Here is a 24057-nt window from a genome sequence, read left to right as displayed (position 1 = left end):
ACTCTTCATAAAGCAAGTAGAGGTTCAACTGCGAAAAGTGGTTCGTAACGTAAGAAGCGACAATGGCTTAGAATTCAAATACAAGGATTTCGAAGATTTTCTGGCTGAGAAGGGAATGACTCACAATTTCTCTGTTCCATATACTCCACAGCAGAATGGAATCGTCGAAAGGCGAAACCGATCTCTGTGCGAAGCAGCTCGAACTATGCTAAGCTTCGCTTCCTTGCCTTTATATTTTTGGGCTGATGCTATTGCTGCTGCTTGTTACACTCAGAATAGATCGTATCTAAACAAGCGATTCTCTATCACTCCTTACGAGATCCTGAACAACCGCAAGCCTAATGTGAAGTTCTTTCACGTGATCGGTTCTAGATGCTTCGTCTTCAACTCAAAGGAGAATCGAAACAAGTTTGATGCTAAGGCCGATGAAGGGATCTTTTTGGGCTACTCCTTGCACTCTAAGGTGTATAGAGTTCTGAATAAACGCTCAAAGAAGATTGAAGAGACATACTATGTCACTTTTGATGACAATTTTGTCAAGAACTTGAAGACACCTGAAGGTGCAATGCCGGAAATCTTTCTAAAGTCTAGTCAAGTCACTGTGCCTATATCAAATCTGTTTGAGCAATATATGCTTCTCTTTGATGAACCTGAAAAAGCTATGGATTCTGAATCCAAGGCTGAAGATATCAAAGTCGACAGTTTGAAGCAAATTATTGACGATGCTGCACAGAAGATGGCAGCTGAACAACCAAAAGCAAGCGAAAGGCCTGACTCAAGCGAACCTTCTGGTGACTGCTCTTCTGTCCAGGGGGAGGGTTCGTCTCTACCAAATGATCAGGATTCATCAATTCAGGGGGAGAATTCATCGTCACAATCATCTAGCTCAACCGAAAGTCCTAACGAAGGAGAACGTTCTGATCCAGAAATTGAAATAGTGTCATCATTCGAGGGGGTGACTACAAATGTCAATGATGATGACACACAATCAGAATTGGAAGAAGAAGTCAATGCAGAACTGGATCCCTCTTGTGATCCAAATTACCCTCCTCTCATTAAATGGACCAAAGACCATCCTCAAAGTCAAATCATTGGGGAATCTTCAGAAAAGGTGTTAACTCGATCACAGATCAAAGCGAAACAAGCTGCACTATTTTCTCAAGTAGAATTTTGCATGTTCAACTTTTTTGTCTCCAAAGTTGAACCGAAGACCGTGAATTCAGCTCTTGACCATTCTGATTGGGTTCAAGCCATGCAAGACGAGCTGAATGAGTTTGAGCGAAACAAAGTATGGCGTCTAATTCCAACTCCAAAGGATGCTTCGGTTGTCGGTCTCAAATGGGTATTAAGAAATAAGATGGATAAGGAGGGGAATGTGATTCGTAACAAGGCCCAGTTGGTCGTGAAAGGATACTACCAAGAGGAAGGTATAGATTATGAAGAGACCTTCGCTCCAGTCGCAAGATTAGAGTCAGTTTGAATCTTTCTTGCTTATGTTGCACACAAAAACTTTGACGTCTTCGTGAATGAAAAGCATCCAGATCACTGCTACATTTTAGACAAAGCAGTATATGGCCTGAAGCAGGCTCCCAGAGCATGGTATGAAACTCTCACTCGATTCTTAAAAATGTCCAAATTTAAACAAGGTTCGGTTGACCCAACCTTCTGTCGTAAGAGAGAGGGTAACCACCTTATGATAGTCCAAATTTATGTTGATGACATCATCTTCGGCTCCACGAATCCTAGCTTAACAGCTGAATTCAGGAAGTTGATGGAAACCAAATTTGAGATGAGCTCAATGGGTCCAATTAATTTTTTCCTTGGCTTAAATATTAGACAGGGACCCGAAGGCATTTTTATCAATCAGGAGGCATATACAAAGACATTGCTTGCCAAGTTTGGCATGGTGGGAGACTCCAAGGTGAAAGTTCCTATGGCTTTTGGGACTAAGCTTAGACCATCTTTGGAAAAGCCAGCTGCTGACATGACGCTTTATCGTCAGATGATTGGGTCACTGATGTATCTCACAGCCAGCAGGCCAGATATCATGTTCTCAGTCTGCTATTGTGCCCGATTCCAAGCTAACCCACGCGAACCTCACATGCTAGAAGTAAAAAACATCTTTCGCTATCTGAAGCGAACTTCCTCTCTCGGTCTATGGTATCCAGCCAACTCAGGTTTCTTTGTCCAAGCATTCTCAGATGTTGACTTAGGTGGTTGTGGATTGCATCGTAAAAGCACTACTGGAGGATGCCAATTTCTTGATGGTAAATTGGTTAGCTGGCAATCAAAGAAACAAACATGTGTTTCTCTCTCCACGGCTGAAGCTGAATACATAGCCGCCGCCTCATGCACATCTCAGGTTGTTTGGATACAAAGTCAGCTTAGGGACTATGGGCTGAACATGAAGAAAATCCCACTATATTGCGACTCTGAAAGTGAAATTAGGATTTGTCATAACCCAGTGCAACACTCGAAGACAAAACACATAGCACTGCGGTATCACTTCATCAAAGATCATGTGGAAGATGGTAACGTAGAAATTCATTTCGTTAGAACCACTGATCAACTAGCAGATATATTTACTAAGGCTTTACCAGAAGCAAGTTTCAACAAGATCTTACAAGGACTAGGAATGATGGAAGCTGAATCAGTACCAAAATCGCCTTCGCTTCACTAAAGGTAAGAAGCGAAATAGAGCGAACGCTCAGTCTATTTAGGGTTCCGTTCACCCGAGAACCGAAATGAACCGAACGCTCGGTCTATTTCGGGTTCGGTCCTTCTGAACTCTTTAGCTTCTTTAAAAGGGATTTTGGTTGTATTCTTTTGTATACTGTTTTCCAAATTCATTTTTATGTTTTTCTTTTCATTTTTTCATAAAATCCAAAAATATTTTCCTTTTGTTTTATTAAAAATTTTCCACAAAATAAAAAAATATCTTTTCTTTTATTTCATTTTTTCTCATGTTTTTCTTTGTATAAATGCTACTCTCAATGATGAAGCTCAGGCAGGTATAAATTCTTTTCTATGGATTAGTTAAGTGTCCCTAGATGCATGTTGCTGCATGTTGACCAAAGCCTCTACAGATTTTGAGTGAAGCCTTAATAATGTGATATATACAAATCATGTTTTCCCAAACTAGGTTGTCAAATTCACTCTAATCGTGAGCTACCTCACTCTTCTCATATTGAGTTTAGAGTTTTCTGCTTGGTCCTTCTTTTATAGCAGAGATACATTCGCTTCTTAAACCACCTTCTTCATATTTCTCCATTTCACTTCATCTCACTAATGTAACCCTTGAGACTCTCAGGACTTACCACTAAGGTTTATGGTTACACAAAATCTGTGTTTATGATCTTAGATACGTACACTACGTGCTGAGTGAGACCCTAAATCCAACACCAATACTGAATTGACGGTGAATTTTAATAATTAAGCTTTAATTTGTTACCTATAAGAAGTCTCTTTTTCTTTCTTGCGTGATCTTTATGAAATTGTCTAACACAAGACGTTTCTTCCCATAAGATCCAGTTTAGTTTTTGTTTTTGAGATTTCTATTCTGAATTCTGTTACTTCCAAACTACCAAACCTACTTGTTCAACAGACCACATTGGTTTCACAAGTACTTCATTCTCTTTTGGTGTTATATTAAGTACCGAAACTTGAATTGAAGCGAAAGCCTCCCTTACAAGCCTTATATCTATAAGATGCCCTTCATTGCCTCTTAACAGGCACTTGATTGTATTCTAACGGGAAACCACCCAAACACTTTGAAGTCTCTTTTGACTTAAAAGGAAGAGATTCGTGCCCGGGATCTACTGTTTCATGTCTTATTTGACATCACAATATCCCACAACTTTTGATTTATTTCCTTATCATTCACACTCTATGCACGGAAATCTTTGATTTTCCAAAAGTCTGGATCTATTTAATATGAGCTAATTTTTACAGCTTGGGTTCGAAAAGTATTATGGTGATCGATAAGATATTAGTGACGACGGTTCATGTAAATTATGTGGGTGATGTTTCGGATAAAGCACTTGGATGAGTCAGCAATTATCCAATCGTTGCGACGATTTGAAAAAGGTACTTTTTATGGAAAGGCGCGTAAAAAGTGAAACGTTTGTTCTCTCTCATGCGTCATCATCGGAGTTGCCAACTGTCTCCTCCCCATCGCATCAGGAGCCGTTTCACAAAAGGACGAGATTTTCGCCGGATCTTTCTCTCTCCTACTATCACGTATAAAAGGGGTTCTCATGATCAACTTTACTCTTTTACCTCTCACAAAAGAAAAAGGCGATCTCTCTAACTGTTCATCATCTTCTTCTCAAGCTCCATCAATGGAGGAATCATCCTCTGTTCAAGATACCTCTGTTCACTCAAACTTTCTAACCATTAAGCCCCAACAAAACCTCATCATTGAACTTACACTGTTTGTTTATGATTCCTGTATGCTATACGTGGTAGAATGCCTCAAATATTCTCCACTTGTTGCTGCTCTTACAAAGGTGGAAATGGTTCATATGTCTTATCTCTCTGTCATCTACTCAACAGCTTACTATGATAAGGTTGCTGAGAGGATTCACTTTGACATTCACAACCACAAGACCTCGATCTCGAAGAATCGTTTATGTGCCCTACTTGGTCTTGCTTACGAACGAACCCTGGTAAACCCTAACTCCATCACTACCGGTCAGCTATTCTCGATGTTCTACCAAATGGGGTACACTGAAACCCTAACCACCGTTACGAAGTTCAAGAAGTCCTGCCTTCCCCCACAATGGAACGACCTCTTTACTCTCTTGTTCAAAGGTCTTTCTGAGCGAAGCGCTGGATCTGACGGTGCAAGCAAATCTTTTATGACTATGCTTTATGGGTTGTACAATGGTGTAAATCTGGATTTTGGAGCGGTCATATGGCAACAACTTGTTCAGAGTTTATCTTCTTCATCTCGCCATTCTGAGATTTCATGTGGCAGGTACTGGTCTATTATCACAAGGTGGGCAATGGATCGTCTTCACGTTCCAATCATGGCGGACTCTCTCCTATCATCCATTGCAACATTTCACACAACGAAGATTATCATTACTAATCCGTCCAAGTTTCTCTTCATTGGATCGATTCCAGAAGCCATGTATGCATGTGTGTCTGAGGCAAGTAATGTTATTCAAGGATACAAGAAGCTTCCTTCTTCATGACCCAGGGAACTCACTCCTGACATGATTCGCTCTATAGAGGAAGCAGATAAGCCTGCAAAGAGGGGAAAGAAACAAGATAACATCAAAGGAGCTAAGGGGCAAACTCCACAGAAACGATAGGCTGAGAAAGCAGTACCTTCACAGCCCAAGCAGAAAAAGATAAAGAAGCCTGCTCGGAGGCTTATTCTTCAGTCTTCGAGTGATTCTGACTCTGATTATGTTCCTATTGGACATAAACGACCATCTCCTACTATATCTGAGAGCGAAAGTTCAGGTGAGGAGGATTCGGTGCGTGGTGATACACCACCTCGCTCGCCTACTCCAGAGGTACCTGTTCGGTCCCAAGTACCTTCTCCTCCACCTGTTTTTGTACCTATCTCCTTCCCTCCTATTTTTCCTGTCATTACATCTCAACCATCCTCTACCATTCCCATTTATGCACCCATCTTCACTGAGGCTACTACCACCACCACTACTGGAGTTCGAACCAACGTATCTGATACGGGGGCTCGTTCTTCAGCACCCGATCCTCCGGTCACTACCGAACCTCCTGTCACTACCGAACCTCCAGTGACTACCAAACCACCATCACCTACCCCATCTACCGAAACCAACACTGTTCTTGGGGGTGAGGACTTGGAGTTTGATTCCACTTACTTCAGTCCTTACCGTGTTCAAAGTGACAATGATGACGATGCTCCAGTTACCAAGCGCCACCTCAAGGTTGTTACTGATAAGCTCGATCAGTTACTTTCTTCCTCCTCCACTGGTGCTTACTCCGAAGCTGCTCCTAAGGCCCTGTTCTCTTCGGTTGTTAAAGAGCATGATGCCTCTCTCTCTGCTGCAACAAAGGCTATTGATGCCTCTACATCTCAATGTCAGAAGGCCTCGCTTGCTGTTGAGTCCTCAATGAAAGAATGTGCCGCAGTGACCGCAAAAGTCGAAAAACTAATTTCTGAGGCTCAGCTATTCCTCGATTCTTTGCAAGCTGCTGCTCAAAAGAACTCTCAGACAGTGAATGCTTCGGTTGATAATCTCCAGCGTTCTCTTGAAAATGAAAGGACTAATCTTGAAGTCGCTCAAAAGGTCGTTGAAGCTGCCAATGCAAATCTTCACGCTAATGTCAATGACCGTCTGACTTAGCTGGAAGCCGAACTAGCTGTTGAAAATCGCATTATAGATGAGCTTGACAAACGTACTTCTCAGCTCAAAATTCAAAATCTTAAGCTTTGTTCTACCACAACTGAGCTTAATGCTTTAAAATCTGAGAGGTAATTAGAAGCTCCGTGGGTGACGTTCATTCCATTTTGTTACATCTTCTTGACGCCCATGACTCTATTCTGACTATATCCATCAGACGCCATTTAGCTGAAAATCTCAGACCTGCGTTGGATATCCTAATTCGAATAGAGGGTGTTTCGGTGACTTCTGTCCAGCCGAAACAAGGGGGAGAAAAGGAAAAGGAAAAGGTTAATACTCAACCTCCTCCCGAACCAAAATCGACAGCTGCACTGAAGGATATTGTAGCTTCGGTCAGCAAAAGGGATAAGAAGAAAAAGAAAATTGGTGAAGATGATGTAGATGATGATGATGAATTTGAAGATATCTTGGGTGAAAATCCCTCTAATCCTTTTCAGAAAACAAAACTTTCTGACAAGGAACTTGCAGAAAAGATCAAGAAGGAAACGGTTGAGCTCGAGAAAAAGCTAAAAGAAAAAGAGCTCCTGGAGAAAAAGAAGTCCATTTTTCCAGAATGGACCATTGATTCGCTCCAGAGAGAAGCTATAGATGAACCGAGTTCTCATTGGCTCGAACCTGTTATGTCATTCGGCCTTGAAAACTCGAAGGACGCGTAATTTGATATGCCAATCACTCGAAAGACATTTATTTTTCATTGCTTCAACTCAACGGCTGTCATTCCCTCTCTGGACCTGAAGGTGGATCGGGATGTGTTGGAGTTTTATCTGGAATTCGTTCAGCCACAGTACTTGACCTGGAGCTCACAGAAGATTACTACTGTCAAGGTACTGAAGCCTTATTCAGACAGGAAATTTGTCAACGTCAAATTTAAAGTGACCCGAGGCTCTGAAGGCTCGGTTCATAATTTTTCCCTGGTTGATATACCGAACCTTAACCCTCACGGTTGGATACTCCTCAACAACATTCTGCTGTCCAATCCTCAGGAGTGTCAGCCAATTATAGACCATGTCAAGCGAATGCTTGTTTGCTACATTCATGAACTAGCAAAGATGGATCAAGAAATCACATCTGCTATTCACAAGCGAACCACGATCAAACCAATGGGAAGAGCTGGCGATATAAACACAATGATCATGGGCAAAATTGACACAAAATATCACACTGTGATGTTCATTAGGGGCGAAGGTCAAAAATGCCTATTCGCTCTTATTGACATGCACCTGTTCTCAACTGTTTGCTTGGAGCATATTTTGGAGATCATTCACAGGTGTAATCAGAATTCTGCAGCTGACAAGAAGCTGTTTACTGACATGCTGCGTTGGTATATTAAATTCCGGCAGACTCTTCTTGCTATTATTCCTCGGCTGTTCAAAGTTGTGAAGACTGTGAAGCCTACTCAACAGAAATAATCTCTCGCCTCATTTGACGTAAAGGGGGAGATTGTTGGGTTGTATAGTGTTGCGTCATGGGCTCGGTCCTTAGCCCAGTTTTGTAGCCGGTTTGGGCCTGTCCAACCATGCATTATTTTAATCTAGGGTTTTAGTATTTAAGGTGCATGCATGCATCCTTAGTGAAACAAGCTTTTCATTTATTTTTTTTCTTATCAAAGTACTGTAAACCCTAGCTCGCCTCTATAGTGGAAGTTCTTTATCGAGCTCTGCTGAGGCGTGACTATATTTGAATCATAAGCTTCATATTGATTCTATATTGTGTTCTTAATCGTATTGTGATTGAATTATTTATTCTTTATCAATATACTTGTGAAAGATCTAAACGATCAGAGATTAATTCTCATCAAATGTGAAACTACTTCACGGCTTAGCAATATACTTGTTTGGTCGTGTTTTGTAACCAGAGTATCCTGGAGGGAGAGCAGACATTGTGTGTATAGATCTATACGGGACTGACAAGCCCGCATCCCGACTGTTCACTACAGTTTGGCCGGCAAGGCCAAGGGGTGACAAATGTCACATCAGTTTCGACGCCAGCAGGTCGTCGTGTTAAACACTTGTCAATTAGTATGGTTATAACCACATCACATTTTAACATTAATTAAAAAAATTGGTTTTAAGGTAGTTAGTGTTTCAGTAGTTACTTATTACAACATCACTGTACACTGTCATTTTTCCCATTACATTCATATAGTGATCTTCTCACATAAAAAGTAATGTAAACTATTTTCTAGTAATAATAGTCATATATTTGGGAAAATTCTCACTTTTACAAAAGAACAAACATATGGAACAGTTGGGTCTTGGTAGAAGACTACTCTCCATTTTAGTAGAAAATATAGGATTTTCTAGGAAGTATAGAAGCTTTACATCAAACACTTACAAACTTTACATCAAACACTTACAAACTTTACATCAAACATTTACAAACTTTACATCAAACACTTACACACATTTTCTTCAAACTTATACAAACATTTGACACTAAAATGTTTATGAACTCACCAGCTTTAATGCTGATCTACTCTTTCAAAATCACTTGTATTCCTAGGTCACCAGTAGACAAGTACACTGGACCAGGTTTTGAGAAGACGGAGCGTGTCCAAGACCCGTCTTTTATTTTGATATATATATTTTTGGTGTCTTACAAATACATTCAGAACACACTTGTATTAACTATATTATTAATGCAATGGATGATGTTGTTGCTTGTTTTACTATTGTGCATTGTTATGATACTGAACATGATGTCCTCTGCCCCTGAACGTTTTCGCCGTTCTGGTTTGGGGGTGTAACATGTTGGATCTATATGACTTGAAAACAATAGGCAAAAGCTGTGTAATATTCTGCCTCCGCCGTTGAGGTTGAGACGGTATGCTGTTTCTTGCACTGCCATGACACCAGCCGATTTCCCAGAAACTGACATCCCCCAGAAGTCGATTTCCTGTCAAGCTCACAACCTCCGTAATTACTGTCAGCAAAAGCATATAAATAAAATTCAGAATTTTTCAGGTACCAAAGACCCAATTTTGGGTTGCCTTTGAGATACCAAAAAATTGTTTTGACAACAATTAAATGGGAGAGTTTAGGATTAGCCTGGTAACGTGCGCACTGATAGACCGCGAACATGATGTTTGGCATGCTCGCGGTTGTTAGGAATAAATCCGAGATGACGAATCCGAAATATCAAGAACAATCAAGAATCAATCACCAACATATGCAAGTAATCTGATAAAGGTTTTCTTGTATTGATTATGAGATGAACGTACAGAGAAAACCCTAATCTTTTCAAAAGCTTACACCAAAAGTTAACCTAATGATTATTTATAGTGAACAATAAATATCTACCATAAAAATAAATGCCTAATATAAAACCAATGCCTTAGAAGAGCTCGATTAAGAACTTCTACTATAAAGGCACTGTAGGGAATCATAAAATGATTAACCCTAAAAAGGCTTCCCTAAATAACCAAATATGTCATATCAGTTTCAATATCTCAAATACTCAACAATCTTGCCCTAGATGTTGAAACTAATGAAGATCACGATTTCCGATCTTCTTGGCATTTCTCCCCCTAAATTGTGAGACTCATCAGTACATGGGGTCTTCAAAGCGAGAGAAATAAAAATAATCTTCCAAATACTAATTCCCCTTTGAATAATCATCGCTCCCCCTTGAATCTTCAACAAATACCATGGAGAGAATCCGAAAAGTTAAGAAGAATCACCAACAATCTTCAAAATCCGTCAGATATGATGAAACAAATTCTTTTGGAATAAACCCAATCTTCAAAAAATTAAAACCGGAAAAATAACAAAAAATAATTTTGTATTTTTCGATTTTAAATTTAGACAAAAGAATAGAAAAGAAGCAAATATTCAACAACGGTCAGATACATCAACGATCCGATCATCGATCTGTATTCAGTCCGATCTATGGATGCGCCTTCAGGATCTGGAGTCAACAGAGGTCGCTCGACCATTGGCGTCAAGGCAGGTTTTGTGTCTCGGTACCCGAACTTCTCCAGCATATATTCAACATACTTGGCTTGATGAATCAGGATTCCGGTTGAATCTTGTTTGACCTGAAGCCCCAGATACATGGTCATCTCCCCAAGACAACTCATCTCGAACCTCTTCTTCATAACGACTTTGAACTCCTTGCACAACTGTGGACACGTTGACCCAAATATAATGTCACCGACGTATATTTGCACAAGAATCTGATTGACTCCAATATCCTTAATGAATAGGGTTTCATTGATTGTTCCCCGTGTATATCCATACCACGCCCTTGGAGCTTGATGTAACCCATATAAATTCTTGTCCAACTTGTAGACGTGATTCGGAAACTTTGAGTTGCAAACCCAGGAGGTTGATCAACGTAGATTTCTTCCTTAACAGCGCCATAGAGGAAGGTAGTCTTGACATCCATCTGGTAAACCGTGAAGTTCATGTAAGACGCATATGCAAGGAAAATGCGAATAACCTCCAAGCGAGAAACCGGTGCATAAACTTCGGTATAGTCTAGACCCTCTATTTGCCGGAATCCACGGACAACCAACCGCGCCTTATTCCGCACAATAACCCCTGAATCATATTTCTTGTTGAGATAAACCCAACGCGTGTTGAGGGACTTCTTGCCTTTAGGTAATTCAACCAGTTTCCAAACCCCCAATTTTTCGAACTGATTCAGCTCTTCATGCATTACATCAATCCAGCTGAGCTCATTCAGCGCCATATCGATATTCTTTGGATCTATTTGAGATATGAAGCAATAATAGAGACATGTGTTGACTTCTACACTCTGACTTCGCGTTCTAACACCGTCTCCCAGCTGACCAATGAAGTTTTCGATCGGGTGATCGCATTGAATTATGGTGGGAAGCTCCGGACTGATGTCATTGAGCGTTACGGGAAGGTTGTTGATGTTGATGGGTCCGTCATCTGCTGTATTAGACACCTCTGATGATCTGAAATCATTAGAAGTGTTCGCCACATACTTGTTAGCAATCGAATCGGGAAAGAGTAACTCCATGAAAGTCTGAGTGGCAGCAGAATTGTCTCTAGTCATGAAGTCTCTTTCTGCACGCGGAAGAGGAGTGGCTTCAGCATCGGGATCGGTTCTTTGGCATGGCGAACCTGAGGAAGTACTTGTAACAGCTTCATCCACCACAAGAGTCGTAGAAGGCACCAATGGTGGTCTGTACACAACATCTTCTTCTTCACCTTCAATAACTTCCTTCGAACCAGAGCAGGAACCAGAAAAATCATCTGAACACACATTAAATGATTTGAAAAGAGATGCGTAATCAAATAACCAATCCGGACCGACTCGGGTGTCCGTCTCATTCTCCTCCAACCAGCGCACGTCGAAAGATTCTACTATTTGCTTTGTCTTCTTGTTGTAGCCCTGTACGCCGTGCGAGCAACATAACCCACAAAGTAACAATCATCAGCCTTGGCATTGAATTTGGGGTTGGATTCCAGATGAAGGAGGGTGCAAGGACAGCCAAAGATACAGAAATGGCTAACAGATGGCTTGTGACCGTAGAGAATTTCGTACGGGGTCTTCATCTATGCTTTGTTGATCAGGACACGATTTTGAACATAGCACACCGTGTTGATCGTCTCGGCCCAGAAGAAAAACGGAAGTTTAGAGTCACATAACATCGTCCTTCCGACAACTTGTAGTGTTCGGTTTCGCCGCTCAGCAACACCATTTTGCTGCGGTGTGCGAACAACACTATATTGACGCACTATTCCTTTTTCCGCACAAAAATGATCGAGACTGGCATTCTTGAATTCTGTCCCATTGTCAGTTCTGAGCACCTTCACAAAAATGATCGAGACTGGCATTCTTGAATTCTGGAAACGTTAGTATCTAACTCCCTAGCACTACTTTATGTTGCCTGTTCAGCAGCTGGTTTACCATAAACCATAAATGGCTCTCGGTCAATCTCCTCCTAAGTCAAAGGTTTAGCGGTGTAGTTATGATTGAATGGGGGAGGGACACTCTCATAACCTATACCAACTTGTTTTTGATCCTTCCACTTCATTTGTTTCTCAATCATTGTTGCAAATTTGTCACTTGACACATCAAATTTTTTTAAAATGAAAATCAACATTTTCAAAACGAGTTTTTAATGTGTCAAGTTCTTCACTTACAGCAGCAAGTTCTTTCTTAATGTGATTATAGTTCGCACACTTGTTACGGTAATCCTCTTGCAATTTTCTAAAGTCCTTAGTCTTGGCCTCTAACTGTTCTTTCATTGGTTTCTGGCCTTTCCTAAGGGTGTACGTCTCATACTTAAGTTCCTGGTTCTCCCTCTTTATTAATTCAATTTGGTCACGTAAAAATTTGGCAGTGTTAATACAAGTTTGAGAACAAGAAATTTCACTGACCTCTGGCTTTGCAGGCTTTGGGTGGTCTGCACCATAAACGCGAATTGCAGTTCCATCATCTCTGCCTCTAGGTCCACTTTAGCTTCTCCTTATGGGATGTCAATGATTTGGGCAAGATGCGCATTTTGTGGTCCTGAAATGTTTAGCGCCTGTATCTGATCTTCCCAGTCAAACGAATGAGCCACGACAACAACATTAGCAGTTTAGTTGTTGATGGAAGCTCCCCTGTTGCTTCCCAAGGACACCATTGTTCTTTTGCTATTCTCCCTCATGTCTGGCTTTGAGCAATCTCTGGCAAAATGACCAGGCTCATGGCAGTTGAAACATCTAAGTTTGCCCTTACTGAAGCTCACTTTCTTTTCAGCATTCATTCCCGAATTGTTTTTGCCAGTCTTCTTGGAGAACTGCTTTGCTCTAAACGCGACCATAGCGATCTGCCATGTAATATTCATCTCTTCAACATCCTCTAGATGTATTTGATCCAAGTCAGCAAAGGATAGTTAAGGAGGTAGCTCGCCAACCACGAAAGCATTGTAGCAGTTGACAAGGCCAGTAGCTAAAGCCATGTTTTCATCACTTTCTTTGGAAGCAGGAGTTGGAGCAGATGCTTTCGAAGAAGATGTAGCTTGTGGATAAGACATTGACGATTGGACATTTTGCATGGGTGGAATGACATAAGATGGTGGTTGAGAAGCAAAAAACGTTTGCACTTGTGGGCTAGTGAAGGATGAAAATACATTGTTGGATTGAATCCCGAGGTTGGCTGTTGAGTATGAATTCACGTGATTAATCACCCTCTGCTTGTCGTCCATGTCACAAGCTTTGATAATTGCCAGGGTTTCAGCGAGACTTAGACGGTTGAGGTCCTTCATCTTCTTGATTACATAAACGTTCATATCCCATGACATTGGCAATGAATTTAGCAGCTTCTTGTTGATTTCGGACCGGGTGACCAAGACACCAGCAGAGCTCATTTCGGTTGTAAGAGTGATGAACCTCTGCAATTGAGCTTCCAATGTTTCGCCCAGAACATGATTAAACATATTAAAATTTTGTCTGAGCATATCCTGGCGACTTTGCTTCATGTCCTCGTTGCCTTCATAAACCTTGATCAGTGCCTCCCATAGAGCTTTTGCAGAAGTATACTCTCAGAAACCCTAAGCAATCTCTGGTGATAGGGCCATAGTGAGTGTGGCAAGTGCTTTCTCTTGGTGTTCAACTCTCTCAAAATCTTCATCAGTATAGTCTTCAAAATCCTTATCAATAATTGTTCCATTCTCTAGAGTTGTGGTGATCCGGACGGGTCCTTTTAAGATACTTCTCCAGATTTTGAAGTCTTTCATTTTTATGTATTTCTCCATTCGGTATTTCCATTCTGGGAAACCCTCAGCAGATAACACTCTTGGAATGCATGTAGTTGTTCCCATAATGGAGTCAAGTTCTTGATGAATGGTGGTGTTTTGAGATTCCATTGTTTTTGTTTTTCTATTTTTTTTTATTTTCTAAACAACCAAACTAACAAGGAAAATACAATTGAATTTGTTCAATGACCAAAGGGGGTTTACGACCGTATATGGATCACGACCGTATACAGCAGTTCACGGCCGTACACGGTCAAAGATGAAGTTTCACGGTCAACGAATGAAGGTTTCTCAGTCAAGGATGGATCACGGTCAAAAATCAGTTCACGGTCAATATTATTGAATGGTTCACGGCTGTATATTAGATCACGGCCGTAATCACTTCAACTGTTGCAACCGTAAACACTTAGATTTCGATGAAAACTGCAGATTTTGATCCAGATAGCCTTCAATCCTCGAACAAATGTAGAAATCCAACGATCAAGCTCGAATGCACACGAAAATGATGAAAACCTTGAGCCGTAAACACCAAAAACGAGTTTGACACCGGATTGGCTCTGATACCAATTGTAAAGTCCCAAATCCAGGAACCAAACCAGTGATCAAACAATTGGATCAAGAGGATGAACAATCAAGCACAAGAACAGAGAAGAAGAAGAAAGAATTAATCAAGCAATGCACACATATTAAAGCTGGGCCGCAAACACATCACGTACACCTTGACAACACACACATACACCATGAACGCTTTCTGAAAACGTCCCTGACACACTTGACAGACTCCTATTTATAGGGACAGACCAACCGTAAACAAGGTTCACGGCCGTGAACACCTACACGGCCGTAAACACACAAAAGCAACAAGACCAAACCCTACCAAGACACATACATATAGAAACCTAGCCCAAACCATAAAATGTGACCTAACAATTATCTAGCCCGAATTTGCGGGCGTTACATTTTCAATAAGGTCTTAATCCTTTAAGACCAAGGCTCCACTCATCATATCTAAATCTTCTAAAGTTTATACTAGATAAAATTTCCAACTTTTTTCCAGTTCAAGACTTAATCATTCTCAAGCTCAAATCCTAATTCAAGATAACTTTCAAAATGGATTAAATCCTTAGCATGGAAATCAAGATGCTCATACATACACTCAAAGGTTCCTAACCAAGTCCATAATTCACCCAACATGAACCCTATGATTATGGAGTTCTCCAAATTCCAAGAACATCAAGAAAAGGGACCAAAACACTTCCAAAAGCATATATATATATATATATATATATATATATATATATATATATATATATATATATATATATATATATATATATATATTGAAGAAATACATAAAGGAAGAGACTTTCAAACTTACAACGATCCATAATGAAAGTAGAAGGTTGGATTTTCTCTGAAATGAACTCCACAATTCATCAAATGCTCATTTCTTCACCAAAATCCACTTAAAGCTGAAAAACACAACAAAAACATTCAAAGGGCTACGGTTTTTTTCGCTTCGTGTGGTGGAGACTAAAGATAAGAGAGAACCCTAAATGTTAGTGCCTTTAAACATGGCCCAAGGCTCGAGATATAGGGTTTTATGAAAATACGGCTCCGCATCGTGGTCAATATAAGGTCGTGCTGCTACTTAATGGCGTGGCTCGTGCCGCGTTATCTAAACCTCGCGACACGAAATCTCCAAAAACCTAAAATCTCAATCTCAGCTTGAATCAATACGAAAACAACTCATACCTAGAAAACGGGTGTTACAAGTGTCCAATTTCATTTTGAAAATAATTTATGTATATGTTTTCAGCGAGTGTCATTTTGAAAATAATATTTATTCGTTTTTCAGAATGACTGCATTTTTGATGTTTTTCTTTCATTGTCTTACAAACTTGTCATTATTGTTGATATTCTTGGTAAACTGAAGAACCGACCGACACGTGAGACTATCATAAGTGGTTTGCTAGGTGGTTAGACAAAATTACAAAATAAATTACTTTAGAGAAACATGCTTTGATAGGCTAACTCAAATATAAAGTGTTTTAGCACCCAAATTTGATCCAATTTAAAATACTTAATATAATTAACTATGGTATTTGAAATAAACATAAATACAAAACTAATATTTTATAAAAATTGAACTCATGAGAAAAGTAGAGATTAATAATAGGGGTGCAAACAAAAATATTATAACATCTTAAAAACATTATACTAACAACTTAAAAACAAGGTATTTTGTTGAATTTTGGAAGCTCAAAATCATTGCTATTATTTATTATATTTATACAATTAATATATATTAATGTAAAAAATATATTAACGGGGACCCTATTTGGGGTTCGAGACGGGACTGCCCATCCCTGATCCTGCCCCCAAAATTAAAACGGGGGTAAACCTTGCCCTCGCCCCTGATTTTTTAAACAAATATCCCCTATATGAGATTGTGGTCCCATGGGTTCGGAGTCTCACGAGACTTTTTGACATCCCTAGTGCTAAGGCAACTCGTTTCACAACCCTAGTTAATATTAACTAGGGAAGTATCCCCGCTTTGCGGGGGTCATATTTCCATTCTACTTATTTTTAAGTATAATATTGTAACACAAAGAATTAAAAGTATGATGTTATAAAAAATAAAGAAATGAAAAACACACATAGGGAAATTTGTGCGCCTGACTTATCAATTTCGTGATTTGTCATCATTATGAATCGACTTTTGTACATTATGCATATGCAGGTTTAGTTAGTTTGGATCAAACTCCTACCCAATCCAACCAGTAAAAACCTCAATGTACCAAATTGAAAAAAAAAAACTCACCAATCAATTTACCTAATTGTATTAGCATAACAAACATTTAACAAAAGGAAATGAAATGGAATTCCATAACTTGTAAACATTTATATCAAGACGAAAAATAATCAAAATTCTTGCTCATGATCAAAATCATTTTATATCAAGTTTTGTCTAATCAAAACAACCTTCCACCACAGAAGCAACTACTCAACAAAAAATAATCCAAATTATGTAATGGAAACGAAATGCCGTATTCCATTCCTTATGTGATTCCCACATACCAAACTTTACCTTTTGAATAACTCGGCAGCCATATGTTTGAAGACTAAGTATCAAAACATGTCCCAATAGCTTTCTAGCCAATTCTCTCCTTTGTCCGTGTATTCCATGCTTAAAGAACTGAAACAATAACAATCGATCAATAAAAAACTCTAAAAAAAGCATATTTCATGTTGTAATTGGCCTTTTGAATCACATAATTTCCAAGCATATCAGTCATCAATTGAATAGAGTTTATTTTTTTAGGGAAAAAAAATATTTTAGTCATTTTTGTAAAGCCTGTGACTATGCCGCCTGTTTCTGTTCACAATAGGCTATGCCTTCTTCTAATCCGTCTGTATATAGGGAAGATCTGGCCAGTAATCTCATCTTCCTCCTCCTGATGAAGCAAAAAAATAGTATTAAAATTGTCAATTACGGATTGTAATATATTAACATAAGTATATCATTACCCTACCATGACATACAAACACAAATTAGAATCTTTTTAATTTAATAAAGTTAAAGCTAGAAATAGAAAAAAAAAACATATTTATTAAGCATAGTGGTTATTATCTCTACATGGTTGCTTGCGTTAGCTGTTTTAAAAACTTCTTTAACGGGCCTAGCAAAAATAATTTCATATTGAAATTAGTATATTGTTAAAAAGTTATAGTTTTGACCCCTAAAAAATAAAATTTGATTTTTTTTCAGGACAAAAGAGTAATAACATTACCTTTCGAAGAACTCCCACTGGAAAGAAAAGGAAATTTATGTTCAAAAATTGGGAAAAAAAGAAAAAGAAAAGCTTCAGAATTTATGAAAAAATTAAAGGCTTTATTAAATTCAAATTCTGAAAAATGGCATATAAGTTTTATTTGATCATATAACTCATTCATGTAATTAAAATTTGAGATGCACAGATAGACAATCACATATACACACATACACATAGGTACCTTCATGCATTGGATAAGCTTTGAAATACATTCAAAGGAACTTATTGGAAAACAACTTACAAACCCATTAAAACACAAATTTATACATCAAGATACTCTCAAGTAAGTATTTTAGTAAAATAAAATCTATAAAATAACGTACTTTTCAGTCATGTCTGCTTGCTTTGATAAGTATCATTGTATCTTCTAGTTTGAATGTTGTAGGATTACATCAAAGGGTTCTATATTTGGTAGTGTGGTGGTTGGGGAGCTCATACATGGGCCACCTTCTAGACTTCTGTGATTATGTTTGACTTTTTTACCATGGGAAATCGTAATATCTGCATTTACAAAATGTTTCTTTAGTCTATTTGGTACTACTATATGATAAAAAAAAGTTTACCTTCAATTAGAATCAAGAGTGGTTTTTGTGAATGATTATAAAAAGGAACCCTTGTGCTTGATTCAAGTTCTTCTGTAAGGTTTTGTGTAACACCCAATTTTGAAAGTGTTTAATTGTGTCTTCGAAGGCCAAGGGTATAAGTGTACTCTGACGATTCGGTCTTTTATGGGTCTCGGGTTTAATTCGAAAGGTTTTAAGGCTTGGGGTGTAGCTAGGACCGTAGGGCTTCATGCCACCTTTTCGTGGATATAAAGTTCGTCGGAAATGGACTTAGAGCGAAGAAGTTATAGTGCTTCGAAGTTGTTGGCAGAATTGGTCCCTGAATGCAAGAGCTTGCATTTCAGCCCATGCATGCAAGGTGGCAGCCAGGTCAGTACGCCCAGCGTAAGCTGGGGTACGCTCAACGTAGTGTTGGATAATGAATTACGGGTGCTAAAGACGTACGCCCAACGTACGGGGATTACGCCCAGCCTACGTCCAGGATCTCTAAAACCCTAATTTTTAGGGTTGGCTCACTATTTAAAGCACCTTAAGTCCAAGAGGGTGCGCATCCCTTTCATTCTCAGTGCCTTAAACCCTAATTTCAAGTGGTAGCTTCACCCAAGAGTGTTGTGAGCTTTGTGGGTGCATTTTGGGTGGTTTTTGATGCATTTCAAGAAGATGGAACTTGTTGCAAAAATGGGAATCAAGGAGGAGCTTATGGATCTGGCTTTTGGGACTCATTCTCATCTTGATGAAGGTATAAAGCTCTGAACTTGACCATTGATATCTTAGATCTCACATTGTGAGTTTTAGTTCATTTTGGTCCCAAGGATGAAACTTTATAGTTGAAATCTGATTCTTAGGCTTAGAGTTGCCACTCTTAGTGTTAAATGAGTCCCTAAGACAGAAAGTTGTCATCTTGGAGGTCTTTATGGGTTCATGCATGAGCTAAGACCATTTTCATGGAAGTAGATTATCATTTTTGGAGTTTGAGCTTATGTGGGACATCCAAAGCCATCAAGTAAGCAACTTTATGGTTTAAGACGTTGAAGAGGACTTGGATCTATAATTGTAACTTCTGGAGTAGAGTATTAAGCACTTAATGGAAAAGTGGCTTAATAGAGGAGTACGATGGGCGTACATGCAGGTACGCGCAGCGTACACTCCATGCAGCCAGTACGCTTAGCATACAAAAGAGTACACCTCGCGTACTCCTCAGTTATGGGCTTGGTGTGTTTTGGGCCTCGGGTTGGGCCAAGTAATGGACTTTGGGTCTTTGGGCTTTAGTGGGCCATCAGAAGTTAGATGTTTTGGGCCATTAAAGGACTTATGGACATTATAGTGTCGGGCTTTTGTTTTGGGATTGGGCCTTAGTTTTGGATCATACTGGGCCAGTGGTAGAATGGTCATTTTACCCCATGCATGGATTAAGGATTATGGTATGGGACCCAATTGCTAATTGGGTATATTGTTTGGTAGTGACAGCTCGGGAAGCTGGCGGGGCAGCAACTAAGGAATTCATGCGGGAAGCTTCTGCAGTGCGAGGTGAGTCTTCTCACCATACCAATGGGTCTAAGGCACCAAGGCCGACCCATCTTATGATAGTTGGTATACTTGTTGTGTAAGAGGTGTGTGGCATGATTATGTGGTAATATGTGGTATAGATAGCCTTTATGGTTGACGGTAGAGATAGCCTCTAGGGCTATGGTAGAGATAGCTTTTATAGCTAACGGTCGAGATAGTCTTTATGGCTAAGGGTAGAGATAGCTTTTATAGCTAACGGTAGAGATAACCTTTATGGCTAATGGTAGAGATAGATTTATAGCTAATATAATATGTGATATGTGGTAGAGATAGCTTTTATAGCTAATGTATGTGGTAGAGATAGCTCTTACAGCTAATGTGATATATGTTATGTGGTAGAGATAGCTTTTATAGCTAATATGATATGTGGTATGCGTAGAGATAGCTTTTTAGCTAATATTATATGTCTTATGTGGATTGTGTGTGGGGTATGTTGTGGAGGACTCACTAAGCTTCTTGCTTACGGTTTACAGTTTTGGTTTCATGTATCATCGAATTGGAAAAAAGGGCTCGGATTGATCGCAGTGCACACACCTATGATTTCCATAATGAATGATTTTGGGATGAACTCTGATAAATGTTTTACTTAATTATGATTTGAAATGTTTGAAATAAATGGTGTCAATGTTTTAGCTATATTAAAAATGAAATGTTTACCCTTGATTTTTGGGTCGTTTCATTTTGGAGTAAAAAGTTCTTCAAATCCATGTTTTCATATTCTAATGGTGCCTTTGGATCGTTACTTGGATCATCGACATGAGCCATTTCATATGGAGGATAGTCTAAGAATGCTTCTTTGTAATATGTCTTTATATTGGTTAAAAGATTGCATACCTGACACTACTCCAAGGAGATAGCTAGGAAATATATCCTATATACTGAGACAAACACTGAAGGAATTGTGTGTGTCTGTAACTGCATCTAAAGATGACGCCACACAGACGAAAAGGTGCTACAGTTGTCCTTGAAAAACTAATTTTCGGCGAGAGAGAAGGAAGTAGGTGTTGGTGTGAAAACTCAATCCCACATTTGTTTTAGAAAATGGAACCTCATTGTTCTTTTATGTTTAGCATGATTGGGCTAGTAGCGATCTTAACAAGTGGCATCAGAACTACGATTGTACCTCGAAAGATGTGGTTGGCGCAGGTGGCCCAATCCTAAGAAATTCCAAGTCCAACAAAGTTGAGCTTGAAGCCTTGTATTGAAAGTCTTCTTGATGGCCCAGGTTAGGTGAGCATGTCTCGAGAGTATCGGTGGTATGAAAAAGGATTGGATCTGATGAACAGTCGTTGATGTAACATCCGTAGATTCAGGCTAGTCAATTTAGAGATAAAAAACATTAAAAATGAATTTTTTATAGAATATTATTTAGGATAAATAATATTAGCCAAAGGTATAGTATATATCACAAGGATTCCGTACATATAAAGAACGTTGAAATCCGACTTATAACGAAGAAGTTATGACTCGTCGAAGTTTCGCGATTAAACCGGCACGGCTCTACATATCGTAAAAAGTAAACCTTTGATAAGTTAATTTTTAGCCTTAGTGATCTAAACGAAAGTCGTAGTAGTTGTTAAACCAAGAGCGTGCATATAGAGAACATCCAAATCTAACTTCATTTGAGGAAGTTAAGATTTTTCTAAGATTCAGTGTAGCAATATACAACTCGGAAATTTTTAGATCGATCGATTATTAGCTGACAAACATAAACTAGAAATGAAGATCTCGTTTAGGAGCTCAAATATATAAAGACAATCGAAAACGGATGTCAGACGACAAAGTTATGAATTTTTAACGGACTTTAACTGTCTAAGACTGTTAAAATATAATTTTAAAAATAAATTCAAAACTAACTGACAGAGTCTAAAAGAAAGTTGTAGATCATGTCGATAGCTACATGTGGATATAAAGAAGGTCAAAAACATAGCTTGTATGCGAAAGTTATGAATTTTACAAGATAATTAATTTCCGGATTAACTAGAGAGTGACACGTGTCGCGATCTAGCACCACACCTTCTTCCCCACGGATTGCCACGAGATACTGGCAAGTGGAACATTATGCCCTGTGTAATTTTAGAGTACGCCCAGCGTAACCCATAAAAACCCATTACACCTCGTGTAATTTTTTAGTATGCCCCGCTTACTGGGCGCAGGTAGCCTAAAAATAGAAGTTGAAAATCACTCCATTCTTCACACCATTCGATCCTACTCTCTCCCAAACCCCCAAGGCCTCAATGCCTTTCCCAAGCACTTCATAGGTGTTAATAGTGAAGCTCTGGAGTGTCAGAAAACCCCAAGAAATAGAGCATTTGGTTTAGAGGTTCTGCCCGCGCAGAGTCCGGTTCTCGCTAAACCACCTATAAGTTGAGTTATGCTTACCGTACTTTAAGTATAACTTATTTTTAAGTTCATTATCTTTATTATGAACCTATAAAAAGTATTTATCAGTGATTCCAAGTCGTTATACTAATTGATCTACTTACGGGGATGATGTCTAGGTTGGATTTAGTGAGGTGTTTAAAGTGGGATTTCCAAACAGTATATTTTGTATACCAAACGGACCCTATCTCCGATATGATCCTACCTGGTTGTCCCTTATCAGCTATGGACTTAGTGCATATTAGATAAACCGTGGAAACGATGGACTTTTTGCCTATTCCTTAGGACAAATCCTTAGGAATAAATATTGAAGAATACCTACTGACAAGTATCATGGAGGAATCCCTGAAATAGTACTGTCAGCATAGATGATTCTTAGGGTAAATCCTTAAGAATAAAGAAGATAATGAGGATGGGAAATTGGGTTAATTGTTTGATGATTAAACATAATAATTATACCCGGTTTCCAAACCTGACCCACCCAGTTTATTGTATCACAAGTAGCGATATTAAAGATACATTATGCTGAGAGATTCAAGGAGTTTTAGCCCACTAGTTTAATTAATGTAAGGCTTGTAATATTTCATTATGCTTATGTTTATGTATTGATGATGAAATCCCAATGTTTTAATATAAATAAAATATATTTCTTTGGAAATGCTTTGATAATATCATTATCATGTTTTTTGGGAACAAATTCCGCAATGTTATTCCTCAAAAAGGATAATCTAATTTTTAAATAAGCATAAACAAATCGGTCTTTTCTAGCCGTGAAATTATGGATGTCACAATTGGTATCAGAGCATTAGTTTAAGCGAACTAGGAATTTGTAGGATTTCTAGACTTAAACTTAGAATGCTAAGCGATGATCGTGAGGAGTGTGTCTATTATATTTTAGGTAGTGCACTTGAATACACACGAGCACTAGCTTATTTAGGGAAGATGCCTAAATTGATTTTGTGTGCTAAATGATTTATGCTATAAGATGCCTTATATGATTTATGATTTTATCGTTTAATCAGATCTATGGCCTATTGTCGACCGGATCTGGAAATTTTATGTGTTCAGATTTCTAAACGTTTAATTACGATATTAGAACTGGCATGTAACTTTTTGGGTTAATAAGGGGATTACAGGACCAAACCTTCTCTATCTATATTCTCGTCCCTACACACTGAACACATGGTTCCATCTGATGGGTTTTGAGCATTCTAACACTCCTAAGTGTACATGCAACCCTAAATACCTTGGATCTATGTTTTCTCTATTATACATGCAAATATGATTTTCCAAGGTATTATCCTAACTAGCATACCAAAACATTGATACTAGGATACTAAAATAGATAAAATACATACCTTGTTGTTGTTGCTTGACTCCATGAAGCTTGAGAGCCTAGTGCCCCAAGTGTGACACCTCAAATGGTTCACACAACATCATGAACTCTTGGAATAACCATGACAAGAAGACATACATGTTCAAATCGGCTAGCCCTCAAAATATGTATCACTAGTGCCCATTTCTTGAACTAAAGGGGTTCTTATATAGTGTGGCTATTAGGGTTACACCATGTAACTCATGACTTTACCCATTCC

General features: G+C 38.9%; 1 protein-coding gene across 1 annotated transcript; it reads left to right on the top strand.

Moving 5' to 3' along the window:
- The first annotated feature begins 205 nt into the window (after positions 1–205).
- Positions 206–4048, top strand: LOC145157228 (uncharacterized). The gene is made up of 2 exons (XM_079076297.1): positions 206–1176; positions 3952–4048. Exons 1-2 carry the CDS (start codon positions 206–208, stop codon positions 4046–4048), a joined length of 1068 nt encoding a protein of 355 aa, XP_078932423.1.
- The last annotated feature ends 20009 nt before the right edge of the window (positions 4049–24057 follow it).

The sequence above is a fragment of the Lactuca virosa genome, chromosome 2, assembly GCF_052849685.1.
Source record: "Lactuca virosa cultivar CGN04683 chromosome 2, Lactuca_virosa_CGN04683_v6, whole genome shotgun sequence".
In the NCBI taxonomy this organism is placed as follows: Eukaryota; Viridiplantae; Streptophyta; class Magnoliopsida; order Asterales; family Asteraceae; genus Lactuca; species Lactuca virosa.
The sequence above is the reverse complement of the archived record's forward strand: the minus strand, read 5'-3'. Positions and strand labels throughout refer to the sequence as shown.

Bases quoted from the DNA above. Each gene is read 5' to 3' on its own strand.
- LOC145157228 (XM_079076297.1), top strand. From the start codon at position 206: ATGCTAAGCTTCGCTTCCTTGCCTTTATATTTTTGGGCTGATGCTATT. The intron at 1,177-3,951 runs GTTCAACTTTTT...TAATTTTTACAG, and splicing joins TCTCAAGTAGAATTTTGCAT to CTTGGGTTCGAAAAGTATTA.